General features: G+C 36.4%; 1 protein-coding gene across 9 annotated transcripts in view; it reads right to left on the bottom strand.

Annotated features, from left to right (window-relative positions):
• Window positions 1-5,014: 5,014 nt before the first annotated feature.
• LOC123766848 (serine/threonine-protein kinase SIK3) overlaps window positions 5,015-24,098 on the bottom strand; it is an 81,471-nt gene continuing 62,387 nt past the window's right edge. For 8 of the 9 annotated variants that reach the window (XM_045756252.2, XM_045756254.2, XM_045756256.2 and 5 more), the window contains 2 exons: window positions 17,792-18,089; window positions 9,738-11,225 (listed from right to left, as the gene is read on the bottom strand). In XM_045756252.2, coding sequence (XP_045612208.1) covers window positions 10,090-11,225; window positions 17,792-18,089 — 1,434 coding nt within the window. In that variant the 3' untranslated portion in view covers window positions 9,738-10,089. Of the gene's footprint in view, window positions 11,226-17,791; window positions 18,090-24,098 lie in introns of all 9 variants that reach the window. The other variant, XM_045756255.2, reaches the window with a different exon arrangement.

Below are 24,098 nucleotides of genomic sequence, written 5' to 3'. Positions count from 1 at the left end.
TTTAGGCAATTGACAATAATTTTACCTGTTGATCACTATATTTAGTGGGCAATTATTGTGTAGGAAGCAAGTGCCTTGTGAAGCAACCCCCTTTCTTCCTACCAAAGCTCTACAGTGAAATTGTAACTATAGCCCTGTATGTATGGCTTTGGCGAGTAGGATGCTCCACAAGTTTATTACCATTTGAGTGAGAAAGTCTCCTATTATCTTTTTATCTTTTGCACAAAGGTTCGGTTAGCTTGATTTTTTTTTGTCTGAAAGTGGTTTTGCTAGCAGCTGCCAGTCCTGTAGGGTTTCACCTTCTTGGCATACAAGTTAACATTCTTGGAAAATGTTTGTGCAATTTGTTTCCAGTATTGCATTAATTTTTTATAGTTGATTTCTCAATACTTAACAGTAGTTAAGGATTGAGCACGAAAGGGATTTGTAGCAGTATACGACTGCTTTTTAAATTTCATTTGCTACTTCAATTTTGGAATTTTAGTGACAGCTCTAACTTGGTGGACAACTCTCAATGATTGGACGATAATCCTGCCAAGTTTTTTATTTTCCCCATTCTATAATCATGTTATCACTATAACTGTGATGCAGATTTTTACAAAGAACTGCATTTGCCAGTCCCTAGACCTCTTAGGTGTAGGGACCTAAGAGTTCCCAAGATATAAGGTCCTAGGTCCTAAGACATATTGTACAAGTCATTTTGTAAGGACAAAATGTCACCTTTACTTCTAGCTTTCCAATAGCTCTTTGAATCATTTCCAGATTTCAGAATGTGACTTATGACATCATTAATACTGTATCATTTGCATAGGTTACAAAATAAGAGTTGGCCACAAGATGAATCCCTATGGCATTCCATTCATAATATTCTTTGAGAATATTCTCTCTGGGACAGCTCTCCTAGCATTATTTTAACCATGGCGTTGTCTATTCCAGTACATAATTTCTTTATACAAGTGCAGGCAGCTACTTCTTAAAATATAAATTATATTTAGCTTCTTAACTTGTTTGCTTTGACAGATCATGTACTGTATCTGCAGTCTGCTTATGAGGTTACTTCTAAGCCTATTTCCAACTTTAATAGATTTCAAGCAATGCCTTACTCCTTATACAGCATGCCATGTACAGGTGTACTGGAAAGTTTAACCTTGCTTGGGCGGAATGCAGCAAGCCGAAGCCCTCGCGAGGCTGTCGGGTAAACAAGTAAATATTAAAAGAAAGCACTATGCCAGAATGACTATATAGCACTGTGTGTGTTACAGAATCATCAAGAGGTCCTATAGATCATTCACGATACCAGTACAAGGGCAGGGAGATACAAGATGAGTGGTGTTAAAGGTGGGGGTCAGATTCACCGACAATTTTATAGAGGGATATATAGTGTATAAAAACAGCAGGAAAATTATTTCCAAATCATTCTGAAAATCAAAACATTCCACCAGATTAGTGACTATAAGTGGAACAATACAGTTCTGACATCAAGACATAAGACATGTCTATTCCAATAATTATGTGTGGTTAATATGTGACCAAGACAATACATGTCTCCCACTTCCTATTTTGATGATAGGAAAGCCATGAAAATACATCACATTTGATGGTAAAGTAATTAATTTGTTGCTCACAGAACCTAAGCACCTCTCCCTCTCCAACAGTTGTGGATTGATCTACAAACAGGGTAAAAACCAGATTAAGAATTTGCTTCCAGGTGAAACAGAACATACAATATAGAACAAGCCTCAACAAGATATCTCAATGAACCAGCATTACCCCTATTTCATATACACTACTAATAACTTATACTGACTGCAGTTTTAATTTACTTGAACTCCTACCGACAACTGTGCAATTAGTTTTTTTACAAATTGTGGCTGTACCCTTATCATAACTATCTTTCAATCAATTTTTGTAAAAGATCAATTTTTGTTATCATTTAAAACTTCAAAGCTAAACTAAGTAGCATTGAAGTTTTACAGGGCAGACAAACATTACGATTTTAATTTCATATGAGGTGGTTTGGTTATTTAGTTATTAAATAGATTTTGAAGAATGAGCAACTCAAAGAGATTAAAGCAGCTCCAGAGTCAAATGCTCAAGAAATCAATACACGAGTTGCTAGAGGAGACTGCTTGCAAGTAGCATATGCAATACTGTAGTAGTGTCATTTTATGCAGTACAGTATTTGTTTTATATTGCATAAAGTACTTCTGCACACACTATCCATATTCCATCTTCAGAGCTTAACGATGACAAGCCAGGTCACATCCAAGGCGAATACAATGCAAGTTACTTCCTGTTTTACGTTCCAGGTTATTTACAATGTACTGTTTATTTGTTATTCTGAGGTATATATATATGTTCAAAGATCTGTTCTATTATCTAGGATCAGAAAACTAACAAGAATTGACAAATACTGTACTGAAATACAGAATGGTGAAACACTTGGAGAATTGCTATTGTTGGTGAGCCAAAGAATTAACCCATCAGAGCAACACTGAATTGAATATAGAAAATTAACTTATTCATAAAATACAGTGATACCTTGGTTTACGACTGCCCTAGATTAAGATTTTTTTTGGTATACGTCAAATGCCGCGTAAAATTTTAATTGGTATATGATGTATGCCTTAGAATACGATTCAGCTGTTGATTCCTGAATGGGTTGAGCAAGCGAGTGGTGCTGCTGGGTGCGGGCAAGGCACTCAGTTTACCAGTGTATCCCACCTAGTGACGACCGTGCTTAAATTCTTTGCCAATTCTTATATTGACTTTCATTATTTTTCTGCTTTTTGGTTTCTGAACATAAGCGTTTTTATTATATATCACGTCATGGGTCCCAAGAAAGTCAGTGGTAAAGTTCAACCTAAGAAAATAGTTGTGAGGATGACGATAAGAGGAAAAACAAGATATCATAGTGAATGACTGTATTGTCTCACTACAGGCAAGTGTTAAAATGTAGGGAAAAACCTGTGTCTTTAGACAGATTCTTAGTAAGACAAACATGCAGTGAGTCACAACCAGGACCTAGTGGTATGCCTGCAGAATGTAGGAGAGTACCCCAGAAATGACATCACTGCCTGATGTTACAATGGAAGGGGTCTCCCCTTCCAAACACAAACACCTCTCCTCCTCCAACTGTCTTCCATACACCAACAAGAGTCCTCAATAAAGGTAAGGTATATTAAAAAATATGAGTAGTATTCTGTATAAAATGTATTTTTAAGTTAATATTTTTGGGGGTGTGGAACGGATTAATTCAATTGATATTATTTCTTATGGGAAAATTTTTGATGTACGATCCATCTCTTAGAATGGATTAAAATCGTAAACGAAGGTACCACTGTATGTAGTTTATCCAAGCCAAAATACTCCTAATTTACAAAAAAAATATTTGTGACTTAAGTGTATGAAATCATCTCTCTCTCTTTTTTTATGCTCTAATTTTCGCACTCTCTTTCCATACACCACCATTTCAGCTATATGGAGTCATGTTGCATTATAGGCCTACTTTCTTTGCATTATTTAAAAAATAAAAATAAATAAAATAAAATGCAAAAGGGTTAAAACTATACAACACACTTTTCTGAAGAACAGGAATTTGGCAATGTTTAAGAATTTCTATCAATTTGCCTTTTATTATGTCTTAGATAATCTTCAGTCCACATCAATAATACTCCTTCCAGAGCAGGGAAGCACTCCTCCAAAAGTTCCAGTTAAGCTTTGTTATCTCTGGCCAGCAATTGGGTGGGTGACAGCATGAACAGCCTCACGCTTGGCAAAGGGGACTGAAATCAACCAACAGGCTTCCAATCCCGAACAGTGTACTGGTACTGGTGTACTAAAGACACCACGTACTCACCAATTCTCTCACGACAAAAGCTCCCCATGGATTCCTATTACCTTCATGGCACCCTGGATATTTGAATAAGCCTCCAAATCAGTAATTAAAACACTATATATAATGCCTGTAAACAGAGAGAAGTGAATGTGGAAGCAAACCAAGCCCTGATGAGCGCCAAACTAATTATAAACTGGTCAACTGGCATGCCTGCTATGTGCAAATTTTGTACATACATTTTATCTATATCTCTGATGGCTTATTCCCAATGAGAATAAGCTACCCCTTCAAGAGGGTAGCCAATTGTGTACTTGTAGGTGATAATTGTCAATTAAAAATATTATGGCATAAATTCAATAGTCATGAATAAGGCAGTTTATGAACAAGGGATACATTGAATCAACAGGTGCTTACTGTGTGTGTGTGTGTGTGTCTCTCCAAACAAAAGATGTTTTGTTATTATATATATATATATATATATATATATATATATATATATGTCGTACCTAATAGCCAGAACGCACTTCTCAGCCTACTATTCAAGGCCCGATTTGCCTAATAAGCCAAGTTTTCATGAATTAATGTTTTTTCGTCTACCTAACCTACCTAACCTAACCTAACCTAGCTTTTTTTGGCTACCTAACCTAACCTTACCTATAAATATAGGTTAGGTTAGGTTAGGTAGGGTTGGTTAGGTTCGGTCATATATCTACGTTAATTTTAACTCCAATAAAAAAAAATTGACCTCATACATAGAGAAAAGGGTTGCTTTATCATTTCATAAGAAAAAAATTATAGTAAATATATTAATTCAGGAAAACTTGGCTTATTAGGCAAATCGGGCCTTGAATAGTAGGCTGAAAAGTGAGTTCTGGCTACTAGGTACGACATATATATATATATATATATATATATATATATATATATATATATATATATATATATATATATATATATATATATATATATATATATATATATATATATATATATATATATATATATATATATTATACATATATACATACAGTATATAAAATCACACCATCAAATCATCAAATTGTAGAAATGTACATATAATTAAATAAAGAAGTCTTCTAACTTTCTGAAGTGGCTCAGTTAAAATATTTTAAATTAAAAATGATACTAGGCAAAGGAAACATAAAACACATCACATAACAATGTACAGTAACATATTGTAAAAATACTTAGCATAATGAATCAAATGAAATGAAAAGTTATGCAATACAGCTAATCTTTTTATGTAAAATATAATGGAAAAAAGTCACAAACTCCTCCATAATGTGACAAACGTGTAACAGTAGATAAAGCATAGAAGCATGTACAGTACAGTATATATAAACGTGTAAGACCGTTGATGCAAAACACAATGACTGGGAATGATGAAGAAATGGAATGATGGGAGTGCAGAACCTCACCCTCTGCACTCCATGACTAGATAAAATGGACCCACTCTACCAGGTCTCGGTGAACTACAATTCCCGACCAAGGCAACGACAATTGGTACAAATCTTCATCTTGTGGGACATCGGGTGCTAATGGACTTAATTCAAGCGTATCAAGTATTTTATACATATCTCCATTACAGGAGAACTTTAAATGAGAGACATCATACAAACTTAAAAGATGATGTCCAACAAGATTAAAATGTCTACCAAGAGGATCCCGGATACCCGAGACATCAGTTTAGATGACGTATCTAAATATACTGCAGAGCAATGATTAAAAAAAAAATGACATTTGCAGACTTATAATTTTGCTCCACATACACAACAATGTCAAATGAAGCAAGAGGAAAAACAAGGTGAAGAAGACGGAGAGCAGCTCAAACATATGCAAGTACATAAGAAGAGTACAGTAGTTCAGGTTTTGGCCTAGCCTTGAGTTTTTGTGTACAGTGAGTAATCAACGGAAAGCCTAATTTGCCATCCTTATCAAACTGTGTACAGTACTTTATTACACAAAAAATGTGAAACTATCATTTGTCACTTGCATAATCACACTGTTCAAATAATAGGGGAAAAATGTAAAATGTTCCTAAATCTAGAAAAGATAAAATAGGAGAAATATCAAATAGACCAGGATTACATCGTGAGTACTATCTTTGTAATACTTTTCTCTGAATACCAACCAGCTCTAAATTATAAAAATATATATTGGATATTGTTACATACACAAGTGTTTATACACACAATGTATAAAATGTCAGAATTTGGGTAAAAACTATTTTCTAATAATCCTGTGCAAATTTTGTTATTACACATCATTGAAAGTTTATGAATTTAACAAAAGTGACAGATATATACATTAACTTTGCAGGTGCAGATTTTCCCCGGATTAATACAACTGGAAAACATCAGCTTTTTATCAGGATGGCTAATGTGACTTTGTATAACAATTTTTCAAAGCTTTCTCACAAAAAAAAAAAAGCTCAATAATTATAATTTCTTAATACATATTGTTCAAGTAAAATACTGAATTTAACACTTCTCATTAAAAATATACTGTACAGTACATATTAAGAAATTAAATTGAAAAAATTGTCACTTTAAAACAATACAAATTATATAGTGTATTGTTTATACACTCAACTTTCCAGTTTACACTTATGCCAATTGCTTCATCAACTATGCTATCTACCAGTGACTATGGGAAATGAGATTTAGCTGTATGTCCTGCCTCCTAGTCTTTTATACTTGGTGCACTAACTTTTCTTCAAATTGACTTCAATAACAACAACTTTCTATACATTCTATTTGCTGACCACCATTTCACAGAATGATTATTTCCTTGTATCTCTTTTTACTCAAGTGTGTCCTCGTGTCGTACTTACTTTCATTCAAAACTGGGTATCCTTGTCCACCTTGTTTATTCTCCTTAGTATCTGGTACGTGTGTATATTAAACGCAGGAATCCTCTACCTAGCACATCACATCTGGATCATTTCTTTTCTAAATGAGTCCATCAACCACTTGTGACGATCACACAAGTTAGAATAGTCTAGTAAATAAATTTTGTGCAGGTTAATATTCATACATAGTGTAATACTGTAGCTACATTATACACTAAAGAATATATTATGCAGACAAGATTGAAATGCAATGCAGGTCAGAGGTTCTTCGGGCCAGATCTAGATACAGTACAAGTAATCACGGCAATATTTCATTTGTCAGGTTTTCTCATCTGCACTTTACTTTGAGTGTTTACTTCCTAAATTCATTTTTTTCCCCCTCATACTGAACACAATGTCATTATTTACACTTGTAGCATCTACAAATTCTACAAGGAGCAAATTTAATATTCTATTTCACACACACACACTGCAGGTTTGGCTTAGTCTAGGGGTTCTTCATAGAAAACATAAGGCTTTAAAAATGTACTTTTTCAAAAGCGGGTCTGATGTATAATTTTAAATTTTCATGAAAGCCAGCTCCCAACTAGCACGAGACATATTTTGCTCTTGCAGCAGACCTCGTCTCAAACCATACACAACTTGGATTATACAGTAACTATGCCTCTTGCCGTCCATGTTCCAACTTGATATGCTGTACTTTATAATTGTTTACTTACCAAAATGATGACTTTCCAACAGCTATTTACTCAAGCAGCTTATTTGCTAATTAATAGATTCTAGAATTCAGAGCAGTCATGAAAAATGAATGGTATTAATTTCCATTCATCTCAAGAAACTATCATTTAAAGCCGGGCAGTGCTCAAAAATACTTTTAAGAAAGTACCTACCATAATTACCAAAAGAAAGCGCCAAGCTAAAGCACTTAAAATACACTAAACCTCAATATATATAGTTGAGGCACTAAACTCATAGTGAACTCTCCACAATTCTCTTCATTCTCTGTGATTTTGGAATATTTCATATTATAATAATCAAGTTATCAGTAAATTGATTCCAATAACAGCCGAATTTTAATTCCAATTTTCTTGTGACGGCTTCAGCTCACCAGTTATATATAGAAGGGAAAGTCAAAGTGGAGACAATGTAGAAAGAAACAACTTTTGTGCTATGAAGTTTTGGCAACACTCATTATACAAAAATAAAGATTTGTTGATATTAGATTATAAGTAAATTTTTTTAGTAGTTATGTTTGATCACATTTTGTTACATCTTCATCAAAACCATTATACTTCTCAGTACTGTATTAAATCACAGAAATATTTTGAAAACTGATTAAGTAACCACCAATGAAAATACCTCCTGTGATTTTCACAATGATTTGCAAGATGTTCAACAAAAATTTTAAGATTAGCTAAAGTGATGCAATTAGCAATACCAGGAAGACTGTACACAAAGACCCAATGCTCACCAATATCAGTCCTAATCCTCTCCAGTAGCACCAAGTCTTGAAAGTTGCCAGGATCAGCAAGGGGTAGTCTTCCCTCATTTATTCCAACACTATAAAAATTAATATTTTTTGAAGTTTAATATAAATAGCTTTTTAAAAAAATAAAATAACAAATTTGTTTGGAAAGGGTGGCCAATGTCTTGTTACCATACAATTAAATATCTAATTCCATTATTTTATTGCCATGGAAGAAAGCAAGACTGTAATATCCTTAAGTGTGTTGGATTAAAGAGGGTTGACTGTATTGCCTTTAGGTTCGTGCAGTTGCAGCTAGGTGATACCCAGAGGAAATACTTAGTTGGCACTTTGAGGGGCATTTCCATAAGCAGTGGAAATATAAAGGCAAGTCTTCTGGCCAAGTCCGTGACATAAACATAACTAGTCTCGTATGCTGAACATGTGTGGAACATAAGTATATTTCTATTATTTGTATTTTAAAGGCTTGTTTCACTTCATGCTAATATAGAAGTTAGTTAAATTCACCATAATGAAAATGTTCCTCCCACAATTTTTACCCATTTCCCTCCAATTAAATGTTTTCATTACAGGAGCGATAATAGAGTTGATACTTAATACACACTCAGCCAAACACTGTCAAGATAGATTTTACTTTTCCCCATCTAATCATTTTGCTTCTTTTAGCCAAACTGAATTGAGGTAATCAGGTTTTATATTGATAAACGCCAAAAGCACCAATGCATGACCTTTATGCCATAAAATAATGACCTCTGGTCCATGAAGAAAATTAATATACTGTACGAGAAAAATATATTCTGGGGAGTCCAGAGATGCATGTTCAATTCCCACCCATTTTATAATATTTCTCATTCATCACACTTTTGTGAGTTCAGTGTACAATGAATATAATGTAACACTAGACCCCCTCAACAGAGAAAGTAAACCTGCAGTGTTAACCACCTAACGAACAGTTAGACCCTGCAGCTGAAATATCATCTGATGCCACACGACTGTTAAAGTGTGTGGCAATCTCAATGAACCCAGTGGCACCAGAATATTAACAACTTCCAAGCATAATGAATACTGTACCACGGGCATCCCAGTTTTTTAATTTTGAGATTGCATTTAAAAAAAAAAAAAATGAAGCCTTTATATTTCCTGCATACTTTTGGCATTTGATATACATGAAATCTGAATAAGGAGTAGAATAACCACAACAATGGAATGCAGTCCAGAAGGCAACTTGTAGAGAATGAAATGGATATAATTCGCACTTAAGATGCAGATATTTCTGCTCTGTTCAATAATGTCATTTTTAGTTAGACTCTAAAAAGAAAATGATGGCTGTAAATCCTGAAAGACACTGAGAAATCCTTAATAACTATTTTAACATCTAAATGTGAAATACATTTCTATAATGTAAAAACATACATACACAAACATAACGAATAAATGATACCAAACAGACAGGCCGTAAAGTACCCATGTAAACTTCGAGAACACAGTAATAATATTCCATTATTTCAATATTATATAACAAAGGTCAAATAAAAAAGAAGTAACAAAAAGCTAGTTTGCTTTAAATTTTCCTGTCTATTTAGAGAGATTAGAAATGGCATTTACTATCACTGTACAGCAAATAAACAAGTCAATAAGTGTTGCAATCAGAAAGTTGAAGCCTTAAATAGTGAAGACAATAGGTTTGTGTCCAGAATTGTGAATAGGAAAACAAACGCTGCATTAAGGGGGCTGCATCAAGTGTTGTCATAAGGAAAACAAGCCTTACCATAAACTACTTGGGGCTTCTATTTCCTGACTTCAACACACTTTGACAATTGCACACAATCCATTCTGAAGTATCTGTATACACAAATACTTCCATATCATGCACACAATTAACTCTAGTCAATGTTAGGTTGTCATGCACTCAATTAGCTGCTGGCAGAGTTGTGTATACTGGTCCTCATCCCCAGACACTCTGCGCATCTTTAGGGCAGGTGAGTCTGCCACAGACCCTTCATGCACTTCCAAGTCCACCTGGGCTCCCGTTGGGTCCCTTATAGAGAGGCCAGAGTCTCGAACCCCCTCTCGGACAATTGAAGGAGCTCGCCTCTCAAGAATATGCATTATACTTCCTACTAACTCTTCCTGTGCCATACCAGACCATTTAGTTGGAAGGGTCAATAAGAAAGAACCACTTCCTGTCTTAGGCAATTCCAATTCTATGATACCACGCTCCACTAACGGTGATCGCTCCCCTGAAGGACTAATGTCTGCCATTTCTGTATCACTTTCACCCATTCCTCCATTATGGAATGGAGGGAAACTGTGTCTGAATTCCATGCTGGTAATAAACATGTGGTTACGTGGGGTTGCTGTAATTGCATTTTGCCGCACCAAGTTACGTTCATTGCGAGCTCTATGAACATTGTTGTTGTCTGTTGTTGTTGTTCTTCGTGATGCAAAAATACCAGCTGTTCCCCGTGTTATGGATGGTCCTTGAATATCGTACTGACCAACACATGGTAACGGTGAAGAGTCTAAACTTAAGCCTTTCGATAACCGCTGAGGAGATAGATGAGGAAATAAAGTGATGTGGTCAGAAGTTGGAGGGGAAGGAAATGGTGAAGAATCCATGTCATCTGACACATCTGGTGAAGAGTCTGATGAGGAACCAATAATCACCTGACCTCCACTCTCATCAGTTATAGAGATCTGGGGGTTCTGAGTAAAGGTGTGGGTGTTCCGAGGTATCCGATGGGTCATGTGGCATCCTCTTGGAGGTTCTTCTCTAATACTGTCCAACCCAAGAGGTGGGGGCGAGGGCCCCGACCGTGGTATAAGGCCAGGTGGAGGTGGTGACAGAGGTGCAACTGGACTTAACAAAGATACTGGGGATGAAGGCTGAGGAGACAAAACTAGTGGAGGCGACTGGCGATGTGATGGGCTGCGAGGCCCGGCGGGTGAAGATGGGGGATGGAGCTGTAATCGACTCAAACTAAGCGCTGTGCCTTCTATGCTACTCCCACTGTGGTGTAACGGGGAACCTGAAATAAGGTATTATAATAAAACAATTTGCAATATACATGAAAAGGAGAATATTTAAATGAAGATTTTTAGGAATACATTACAGCATTCTTAATATTTTATAATGGCAACTGCTTTGGAAATTCTCTTGTGGTGAACAAGAGATCCAACAATGGTCAAACCCCCACCTCTTCCTTTATTCTTGTGGCCTGCTTTATGCACTACCAACCTAAACAAAACAAAATAAAAATAAAATAGATATAAGCTAGCTAGAGCATCAAGTAACTCCACCATCCACAGAGACGTGGCAGTCAGCTCTACAACCAGTCCAGGTGTGGGGCCCACCACACACACTAGCCCATGATCAATCTACCACCACAGGAAGAAAGAAAGAATAGATGAGAACAGGGAGCTAATGAGGCAGACCCCAGAAAAAGGGGTGTTATTTCAGAACAATGAACACACCATTTATGGGCCCCAGCCTCAGTGGTTCTCCTCTGCTTCCCTACAACAGGCAGGTGAAGAAAAATCCTTCAGATATGGAGTGTCACACAACTGTCACATAAGAACATGTGTCTAGCTCACAGGGTCAAGAAGGCTCCACCAATTTTAGCAAGGACATACACGTACAGTATTTTTAACAATCAATAGCTTACAATTATTTTTATTTTATTAGAAAAAAGTTTTAATGTATGGAAAGTATTCGCAAACATAAGCTGCTGCTTGTCATTCAGTATCATGGTAGCTTAGCTCTGTAATTCAGATTTTGTCCAAATCATGAGTTAAGAGTTGGTCACAATTTTGCTCAAGTTACCCCACGATTCAAGTTACCGAGGCACAAATCAGTGAGTAGTCTGTGTACTATTATATTTTGTTTACCTTAAATGATATTTAAACTTCTGCATATTTATACATGTACACTGAAAGGTATATAAACATGGATATTTTTAAATACAATATAAAAAAGTAAATACTGTACATTTTTTGCTTACCTTTTTTTTGTTGAGTAGCCTTATCCTTATTACTAAATGACAGTAATATTTTTAACTACATTAAAATGGAAATAAATTTGCTTGTTCGAAGGCACTGCACCATGAGGGTACAGATGTAAATTACAATTTTCCTTCAAATAAAAAAAGATGTCTTTTTACAGAATACTTTAAACATAGCCTAAAACACTAACTGAAATGCTGAAATTGACTAGCAAACGGTCCCGACATGCCACTAGCACTGCTTGGGAAGGGATCAGGAGAAAGCACCAAGCCTCTTATGTAATTTGATTACTGTCCAACAACAAGCTGTCTTAAATATAGGCATAGGGTTACATTTCAGCATGTAATTATCAAGACATAAAAGTCTGGAAAAACTATTTGGGGTGCTTATTAAAATACATTGCTATGTGGCACTTCCAGCATAATAGTTTTGAAGTTATTAATTATTTAGTTGAGTGTGGTGTCATTATTGTACAAACAGAATTAGAAAAATCCAACTTTGAATGTAATGAAACAACATTTTCTGAGTGAGACCCGGAGGTTCCCTGGAGCTATACTTCGCACTTGATGCACCAGGAACAAACAGATTTTCGATTCCTGTTTCTTTGTTCTACGTACTTGCAAACAATGCACTCACGTGCACCCTTGGCTTTAGTACCTGTAGGTGGTATGTAGCCAAGCTTGTGAAGTGTAAGGTAGTCTTGAAAAGATTATAGGAAAAGATCAATTTGTAATGTAGTCTTGAAAAGATCACTTTGTAAGGTAGGATTGAAAAGATCCAGATATTCTTGAAACAATCGCTTTGTAAGGTAGGATTGAAAAGATCCAGATATTCTTGAAAATATCTAGGAAAAGCTCAATGACAAAATTCTGTCCTGGTATCTTGTATTTCATATCTGTCTTGGTACCATTCAAATCGTCACCTGTATATGGGAAAGTGGGTGCAACACAAACACCAGAATCATCAAATTGTGGTTTGTGTGTTACACAATTATCACAGTCCTCCCTTGCAAATTCACCCATGCTCCTTGTATTGCTACCACCACCACTGGCAATAAACACCACCATGGAAGCCGCTAACACACTGTTCATCTATGCTACTTGTATCAGACGCATCATCACTGAACCCAGAAAATGATTCATCAATAGTATCATCTATAAAAATTAGAGATGACATGGGTGGTTCTCAGCCACTACTGGATATGCTCGCTGTATCGTCCTCATCGGTGCTCTATCACTTGAATCCGACCCCTCGTGTAAAGTCCTTTTTGAGCCTAGCTTCATCAATATCATAACCCTTATGTTCTTCAAACAATAAGGTCTGAATTTCACTGACAGAACAATCCTTCAACAAAGCGTCTAACAGGGGATTGCGAGCCAGACGTGTGCCCATCATACATGGTTGCTCACTCAGAACTGAACCAGCCAGCAGCCCTAGAGCATTCTGGGAATTTTTTTCAAGATGGCTGCCTCTTACTGAAGGTTCCAAGAGTCCATTTCGTATCCAACCTAACATGCGCACGCGTTTTGAATGGTACAAAATCTTAAATTCGTGTTTTCTCGGCCTGCGCTATTCCTGCCATGGGTATTGTCGGCCGAAGCAGTCCAGTGGTTAAATACTTATTGGTAAACATTACATATCTGGATCAGTAATGAATACAGTACTGTAGTATGTCAGTAATTATTTATCTGGCTACGCCCAATCATCATATGGACATGAACAAATTTGCCTTTGAGTGAATATGAAAAGTCCCAGTCTGATCACGATACTTTGATACTTCCTAAGGCAAGATTACTGAACTTTCTAGAAAGGATCATGAAAGTTCAAGTAGTTGACAACAAGGATCATTTAAAGTATCCCATCATCAGGTCATAATGGATCTAGAGACACACGAGAGGAAACCTTCAGCTCAGAGGGACTAAAGAAAGTCTCTCAAATACTCAAATGTCTTTCCAAGCTACAACACCTGGCTGACACCAGATGGCAAGACCCATGCCAGCCTCGTCAAATTCTCATCACTGTTGAGCTGATGCAACAACAGACTTAACTATGTCACATTGCACAAACTTTCATGGTCCAGCCCAGTGGGAAATTTAATGATCTTGTCCTGGAGAGCATCCAAATTAAATAGTTTAAAAATTATCTCAGTCAAAATGTTGTGATATTAGATAAAATAATTTTAGTTCAACTTACCAAATACAAAATCTATTAGCTCAAACAAAACCCTGAACTATTGTACAGTACATTAAAAAGTATGAAGGATAACTCTCCCAACATTTAAGTTACAAAAACAATAGTGCAACCCCCACAATCATGACTCCTGTTCTGCAAACCCCCCAAATAGCAGTAGGAATTTGCTAACAAGATAGTTTACATGATCCCAGTAGTTTTTTTTTTAATAATTTATATGTTCAATTACTGTAAAATCCTGACATTGCATTAAAGATGATTGCAAGATATTATTCAGTCCCAAACAATCAATGATTTCTTACTGAAAGGAACTTGAAATAAGTAACAAGGGTTATCTTGAGAGATAATCTTGAGATGATCTCGGGGCTTAGCATCCCAGCGGCCTGGTCCTCGATCAGGCCTCCTTTTTGTTACACACCCTCCCAGGAAGCAGCCCATAGCAGCTGTCTAACTCCCAGGTACCTATTTACTGCTAGATAACATGGGCATTAGGGTGAAAGAAACTCTGCCCCTTTGTTTCCGCCTAAACCGGGGATTGAACAGGACTACGAATCCGAAGCGCTGTCCATTCAGTTGTCAGGCTCCCGTAGCCTGGCAGCTTGCCTACCTACCTGCCAGCCTGTCTGTCTGTCAGCTTGCCAGCCTGGCTGGCATGTAAGGACAGTCAGGCACAGATAAAACAGGCAGTCAAGTTGGATCAGCAGGTCAGTCAACATTAGAAGTTATAAAATAGTAAGCCAACCAATTCAGTTAATCAGCTATCCAGCAAATGTTAAAATTAATAACTGGAGACTTAACAAGCTCCGATCTGTCAATCGCTAGCCAACTCACAAGCTCCAACAATATTTAAAACACACACTAATAACATATTGTAAGTATAGTTCATTATTTTTAACCCCTCCAAAAAAAAAAAAAAAAAAGGTGAGAAAGGGAGGGATTGGGCTAAAGGATGTATCTGATGCTATAAACTGGGACCACCCAATATAATTCATTTGAGCAAGATCAAATCCTAGTCCAGATTTTGGAGGTTGCACTGAACAGTAAAGTATATTGAGCAATTAGTCAAACGGCAAAAAAGGGAATCAGTCACAACACTCACTACTGTATAAAATACAAAAATAAAGGCAGTCAAATACTGCCATTAAATAATGTACTAGTCAAATGTTAAATAAAACCAATAGAGGGTTAAATAAATTCAAAGTAAAACGTGAGAACTACCACGTTCTGGACGAGCATAAAAGATGCCTTGGCAATCGCAATACTACAGCACGAGTTAAGTTACAGTACAAGCATCAATGTTATTAGAGCTAACTAGCAATGTTGCAAGGGATAACTAAATTAGACACCTCATCTGTGCCACAGCTTCCTGCAGGGAGAAGAAAAACCAAGTGAGGATGTTATAATATCAATTATAAATAATATAAATCACTCAATTCTGAAAAAGCTGTTACCACATCCATATCGAGTATCAGAACTGTTTTATAACATTATCTTAACTTATTAATTAACACGTTTGCGTTCCGATGATGCCAAAACGTGTCATCTTTGTTCCGTCAGTAAAGGTTTCTATGACGCTAAAACATGTCATTAGATTGGTATTCATAAACATCTGTATTTACATTGCTATTCTGCATAATGTTATAATGCACTTTTGTTTTTGCATCTATTCTCAAGAGAATGCATTCATGAACATTTTGACACCAAATTTACAGCTTTATTGCTTTAACTCAACAAATAACTTAAAAAACATAAAACCTTGTAAACATTTTTTACATCACTGAGCTGCCTGGGGAACTCAGAACGTTTATGGTTGAGAATGAGCAGAGAGGCCAAGACCGCCAAAGTATTAGCACTCTGCGCATAACTACTGTAAACAGTATACAAACCATAATGTCTCATCACAGTCTACACAATAGCAAGTGTATTACAAGCACAATGAATAAAATATACTTTGACTTTTTTTTATTTATATGTAAAATATAAATGAATTTAAAATATGTTAAAGATTTAAATAAATGTGAAATAAATTAATACAAAAGTAAGATTATAAGAGAAACATGAAAAATTTAAATTATGATTTTAAGAGGAAGCAAACTCAACAGAAACACAAAGACAGAAATTATTTGACTATGCCCAAAGGGAGACACATTAGGTCCCTGTGGCACGGTGGTAGCACACTTGCCCCAGGCTTCGCAAACAATTTTGGCCTGCCTAAAGCCCTGGACAGAGAGGGTAGGCTAGGCACAAATCCTTAACCGTTTGCCTCTATTCACCCAGCAGTAATTGAGGACCGAGGACTTATTTGTAAACTGATCGGCAAAATCATGATCCATGAAAAGCTAGCAGAGTAAAGCTTACCAAGGTGCCTGAAACTGCCACAACAAAGAAAGCCATAAATGTGACTCCAAGAGGGAGTAGATGAGCAGGTAAGTCAGGTATAGAGAAAGCATCTCAGCTAAACCCAACTCCAAACCCTCAACTTTTAACACTCATCTAGGAAATGTGTATGCATCCTGTGGTAAGAACAATCAGTTAGGTGACTCAAGAGGAATTTCAGCTAAAGTGCAGGGCCCAACCACATAATAGGCAAGACTCATACATGATAACCACAAAAGCACAAATAATTACAATTACTTCCCATCAACAGGTTTTGTTGTGGGGAAAATCCATTCACCACCAGGAAGCAGTGCTTTTCGACGATGCTAAAACGTATCTTTACTCCGACAGGAAAGGTTTCTATGACGCTAAAACATGTCGTTAGATTGCTATTCATAAATATACTTAAACATTTACATTAAACATACTTAAACATTTACTTTCCTTTAATATAAAAGAGTTGAGAGAAGTTAACTTGTAGAAAAGGAAACCCGAGTCCCGAGGAGAGGGGGTTAACTCTGGTAGGGAAAGGGAGACGCAAGCCGATTGATTACCAGGGACGAGAACCCAGATACATGGATGTAGCGAAATGGAAAATACAGAGCACATTTAAGGCGAGTGACACAAAACACAAACAAAGCAGTATATGGAGTAAAACAATGCATTAGCCCAGTGTGGAATAAATGTTCCAAGGATAGCCAACAACATTTATCGAAAATCAAGAAGCCACAGCAGAGAAGTGCAACTTTGGCTGCACCAGGACAGTGAATGACATAGCTGGTTGATGGGGACCCAGATGACCAGGACTACCATCTAGTGGCCGTCTGGTGCATAATGGCTGGGGTGTTTTAATTCAAGGCTATAGATTCAAGATAAGCAAACCAAGGTGCCAAAAAATTTACACATGACAATGATTGTAGGGAAGACAGGATGCCACAAGCAAACCTCTCATCTTGTAATTACACTTAGGTAATTAACACACACACATACTGTACACATATATATAAGAACATGTTGAAGTAATTACTTGGTATTGATGGTGGTGTTGTTGGAGGAACTGGTGGGGAAGGTGTCGGTGAGATCAAGGGAATGGGGTGGTGCGGGCTCGGAGACTGGGGGTGCGGGGACCGGCAAGGTGAGCCCCCAGCTATGGACGCCCCAAGCAAGGGTGTTGGCGGGCAGGGTGACATGATCCCCCCAGGCGGGCAGGGTGAGCCCCCTGCGTGTGGGCATGACGTTGGAGAAGATGCGGCTCCCATCCGATGGAGAGAGTGACCTCGTTGAAGTTCTGCCTGCATGGCTGCATCTGTCACTCCACTGTGCTTCTGCTCAAGGACAACAATACTTAAATAAGTCATTTATAACTGTGATATTACTTAGGTACACAAAAATATTCAAGTAAATGATAAACTCTTTATTTTAACATAAACCATATTTTAACAATGATATATAAACAAGGAAGAATTAAAAAACTTTCTTTTAGGAAAGATAATGATTTTTGTTCAAGGTGCCGTAAAACAGTGAGACTTTAAGTAGCAAGTTAAAAGGAACCATTTATCTCAGCAAATCACTCCAAAAGTTCTTAATGATATTTAGCCCACTACAACTTTAAAAAAGCAATCTTGCATAAATTTCAATAATGTCTGATGTTCATCAACCTATTTTACCAAACATGTACTGTACTGTACACCTCTGCTTCATGCTGCATTTTATAACAACATATCTTAACAAAAAAATAACGTCTGATTTACATATTAATCTAGAGGTAAGGTAATTATCAAAAGAAAGCTCCAAGCCAGTATGAATATACAGTATAGCAATTTTTCTACCTCAGACATATCCATATACAGAATTAATTTTTTTATTTAAGACATTAAACTTTATAGCACCCCTCTTATTGTAGGTGCAGATAATTTAAACAATTCATATCAATTTTCTCTAGTCCCATAATAATAATCTATTATGCAGTTATCATATCTTCTTTCCTTCCATCTTCCTGTTTTGGCATATTCTCAAATTCCAGCATTTCATCATATTTTATTCTTTAATCCAATGAGCCATTTGGCAGCGAGTCTTTAAACTCCATTTATTTTACTTATACAGAAGTATGTTTTGGAGCAATGTATGTCAGGCTAGTGATGTATATTCCAACTTTGGTGTCACCAATGTCATGAACAGTTTGCTATACACCTCTTCATCCATATGCTTCATGCTAATTAAGAAACTGACCATCATTGCACAGGCTTGTCTGACTGTGGCTTGGCTGTTATCCTCTGTAGACAGTTTACTATTAACGATCACCCCCTAACTCACTCTGACAACTATTTTAGTGCCTTGCCACATAATTTATAAAATGCATGAAGCATAGTCCCCATTATTGTGAGCTTAATTACATGGCAGTTATTTACATCAAACTCTATTAGCCATGTTCTGCTTCATAAATGTATCTCATATAGATCATGTACAAGGATGCAGTAGGCATCTGGGTTTGTTATACATCCCAGTATTTTTGTAGTACTGTATCTATAAACATGTTTATACAATTTTGTATGACCTTAATAAGATCATTTATGAAAACAATAAACATTACTAATGCCAGTATTAAGCCCAACAGTGAAGCTCCTACAGTCTGATCTGTGCCTTCTAATCATTGCTTTCATCTTCAAACAAGGAAATGTTTTAGTTAAACTAGGAGTCTTCTTATTACTCCTAAGTGCTCCAAATTCAAAATCAATCTCAGTATCAAACTGCCTGCTTGTTATTATGCAACTTTTTTCTGTATATTCTACCAATATGTTAGTTTTAGTTAAAATGAAAAAACTATTTCTATAAAGATTTTCCATCAATTCACAAGTTAACAGTTTCTAAAATAAATCCATGACTTTATTACCCAAATTTGGCTTGTTAGGAAACTCTGGCTATTAAGCAATCTATAGTTTTAAAGACATGTCATACCTTATAGCCAGGGTTTCCAAACAAGCCGAATTTCATCAAATTTGTCATCTAATTCCTCGATATCTCTTGTTTAGTGTTGGTAACACATCACAGACAGATTACTAAATGACAATACTAATACTGCACTTAACTTTGTCTTGAAAAACATTCAGTTCACCACTTTTATCAGTTTAACTTACTACCTAAAGTCATCACCACTGTCTTGCTGTGATCCTATTTTACGGAAAATAACTTATAGGATCTACAGGCCAAAAATTAAAAGTAAATAATAAATAACATCATATTATTGTTTACAATATTAACATATAAAACTACCAACAACAAAATAGGCATTACATAATTCAAATATACAATAAGTGTAATAAATATTAATACATATTATAGTTTAACAAATAGTCCTACAGCATAACTCATAACACGAATACTTTAAAATTGTGTATTTTTATATGTTTAAATTACTATCTGATGGACACAAAACTTCAACACCAAGCAAACACATGAAACAGCCTGCCAGTTAACAGTTAACCAATTAACAATAAGCAGTTGATAATAAGGTTATAGTAGAAAAAAAAATCCAATTACTCGTGCAACCTCACAATACACATTTCTTCATAAATATACTGCATTGTAAAGTCCCCAAATTAAAACAAGAGGGTTAAAATAGTTTATGATTATACTGTATTTCTTCGTTTTCTTACTTCAAATTATTATAACTTGAAGTAAGTACCGGAAAGTAATTATCAAAAAAAGGCACCAAGCCGGGGGAAACTATGTAGCACCATCAAATGTGCGGGATATTCAAAAGACACTAAATATCACTAAGGATGCCAATACTAGAACAAAAGTTCCCAAGGCAAACGATATCAAAGGTATTCGATTCACCAAGATTTCAAACAAGGGACAGGTGACTGCAAGAGACGGTCAGGAAGCAAGACACACGCTCATCCTGGAAGTCAGGACATTCAACAAAGATATGCACGATTGTAAGAGGGACAATACAGTTTGGACAATAAGGAGCAGGGCAGGCATCGAAATCCTGCATAAAGACAATAAGAAGCAGGGCACTCCATTAAGTGCCAGCGAGTTAACCGTGTATGGTTAGATTTAACATTGAAAAATTCAACAAAATTCAACATTGGCTGTTTTTTATCTCCAGTAGATTTAAGACTGGAGTTTTCCTGAGTTCTCAGCCATATTGGTGTTTCTCTTATGTTGAGCATCTATAGTCTAAAATGTTCCTTTGTGAATATTTTGACATCAAATTTAAGTTGTAACCCAAAACATATTTTAGAAAAAGATAGAGAATAACCATTATAGGTGTTGCTGAGGAGGGGCCTTTGAGCTGGCCTTAAGTAGGCCTGTGCCCGAGGAGGGGCCTTCCTGAGTAGCCTAGAGTGTTTGCAGTCGAACACTTAATAAGCAAGTAGTGTTGAGACACTACAAAAGTGTGGAACCATTCAAGTATTTTTAACAATGTGTTAAAATAAATGTACTGTACAAATAAAAAAATTGGCTGGGGAAATTACATCCTGCAATCTTCAAATCAATTGTATAATTATCTTTATTTTTAATTCTTTGGACATCTGGAAGTACTGTAGTAAATTTTAAAATCATAAATTCCAAGTTTTGTGCATATTTTTTCTTGAAATTGTGAACCGAGGTGACAACAACGACAACTACAAATGCAACATTCAGAGCATTCACACATCTCCAACTAATGTCCTCCTGTCTTATTTTTATTTAGTTGAAAGATGGCATCCTTGTCCATCTTCACTCTTGGAATAGTGATTACATCCTCTCTACTCCTTCTATCCTGTTAAGTGTTGTTATATTCAATTCTCTTAACTTGTCTTCATAACTTAAGTCCTCTTAGTTCAGGTCTAGTACTAGCCTTGTTCAGTACCTTCGTATATTGTATATTCAAGTTTCTTTGTATATATTCTCCATGATTCTCTATATGTAGCTGCTTTCCCCATATGGTGAAGATATCTTCTGGACCTTTGTCACTTTTTTCTTCCCCATTTTCATTACCCAACACTTCTTGGGGGTTTAACTCTTGACAATGATTTCTCACACCTTGCCCATAGTTTGTCTAAACCAGCGGTGAGTAATCTGACCTTAAGACCGCATATAGTCTTTAATCGTACTCGATGCGGCCTTGAACGCAATTTAAATTTGTGAAACTTGATCTGCAAGTTTATTTGTGACATACAGTATTTGAAAGTACTATATGGTGCATAATACAATGGGTGGCCTCACAAAATTTTTACCAAGTAAAATGTGGTTTTCAAAAGATAAGAGATTCCCCACCCCTCATCTAAATCTTACTGTATGAATGCTGGAAGGAATAATTTGTATTTTTTGCTCATTAGCAGGGTGACAATTTTTATGATGACCACATTTTAAGAGTTAATATATTGAGTTTTATGACAAGTCAAGAGGAGCATTATACACAGTCTCACGAAGCACTGCAGATGCTGCTGGAGATGATTTACAGGAGGGTGATGGCAAACACTCTCCATGACGGCAGTAGTAAAATAGTTAATTCGGTATCCTTTTCTATTATATTTTTTCCCTCTTTTCCTTTACTGTATTGTTCCCCGTTCTTCTATATGCTAAGGCCTCCCCTCTACTGTGACAGTGGGGGTGATGAGCTAACATACAAGGAGGTACATGATGACTATGCTATAGCAATAAAAACAGCGTGAAACTAAATTAGATGAAGAGAAAAAGTTCTTAATAAATTAAAAGGTAAAGTAGCACTATAACAACCAAGGCTGCTATGTAGAGGGGTCAAAAACTATACTGACAGTGAAGAGAAACAAATGAATAACAATGATGCTACTGAGTGATGCTTCCAAAAGCAGTATGGATAAGACAATTTGTCTATAGATCAAAATCACGGTCAATTGAGGGGAATCAACAGGTAATAAGCAGCATTCCAAAATACTGCATTCTTAAAGTACACTTATGAACATATCAAAATTGTTGTTCATAAAAATGACCATATAAAAATTAATAAAAAAAAAAAAAAAAAAAGAGTAACCATGGACGCTCCTTGAAAAACCTGTGTCCTATGACGTTACCCTGCCAGGGAGGGAGCAGACAGCCCATTCCTAACTCAGGTCTTAACGGAGGGAACACACGGAGAACCCTGGAAAGCCAAAACTTTAAAACATACCCCAAAAGACAATGGAAGCAAAAAGAGGAGACTACGCTTCCCTAGCCTCCATTTAAGTTCCAGAGGAGCAACCCCCCAATATTGCATCCACCAACCTTGCTGTTGTCAGAGCCAGGAACCCATTTTCAGGCCAAGTTTGGCAAAACTGTAGTTGTCCCTAAAGAACATGAAGCAGAGCTGGTATTTAGTGAATGCAACTGCAATATGTTGGTGAAGCAGTGAAAGATGTGCAATACAAGGGCAAACTGTTGTGTATTGCACAGATAGCAGGGAGGGATTCACGCCTCAGGCCAGGAGCTGAATTGAGTAGATTCTTTTGCATTATTTCCCTCTAGAACATACTCCACCAGTCTTTACATATAGGCCTCTAATTATTGTTTAGTACTCATGGTCAAATGGCGAGAATGAACAGGGCCAAATAATGTCACCATGATCAAAATGAGAAACTGGGCTATCTCACCAATTTCAAGAATGACTGGCAGAATTTCTCAACTGGATTAAATTATCTGCAAATTGATATACAGAGGGCCATATGCTTTTCAGATGCCACTTACTTCAGAAATGCCCATTTCCAATTTTGGGTTTGTGCAGATAAAAAATTTTTTGATAAACTGCTGAAGTAAGTGGTCTGAATAAAATGGTCCCATAAAGTCGTAAGGTGGGCAGTTTGAATAAAAATGTATGAGAAGGTTGTGAGGCTAAATGCCCGGCAAGCCTTGCCACCTGGGGGTGTGTGAGGGAAGAGGGTGTGGCTCAATGATGACATTTGAGAAGAAAGTTTAAATAATTAAGGTGGAAAGTGGAATCCTGAGAAGTATTGTGTGCTGAACATGGCTTTAGAAAGAGTATGCTTTTAGATGATTTTGACACTAAGGATTTGAAGAGCCGTTAAAATTTGTGTATGAAGGTTTTGCAAATGAGAATGAGGGGAATGAAACAAATTTCAATTGAGTCTTTTGTAAAGGTTTCCAAAAATGCTTACACTGAACCACATGCACCTAGCTCAACCTTTGTTGTTTCCAAACACTTCAACATCTGAGGTTATGTCATCACCATTAGTCTCACTTCAGGCAACACACCATCAACAACATCCACTACCACCTCTTTCATCTAAATAATAATGCTCCATCAGCAATAATAATCGAGTTAACAAGTGGACCAGAACTTCTCATACCGGTGAATACAAACAACATACAGT

The sequence above is a fragment of the Procambarus clarkii genome, chromosome 60 (genome assembly GCF_040958095.1).
Source record: "Procambarus clarkii isolate CNS0578487 chromosome 60, FALCON_Pclarkii_2.0, whole genome shotgun sequence".
Classification (NCBI taxonomy): domain Eukaryota; kingdom Metazoa; phylum Arthropoda; class Malacostraca; order Decapoda; family Cambaridae; genus Procambarus; species Procambarus clarkii.
This window is presented reverse-complemented; position numbering and strand designations above follow the sequence as displayed.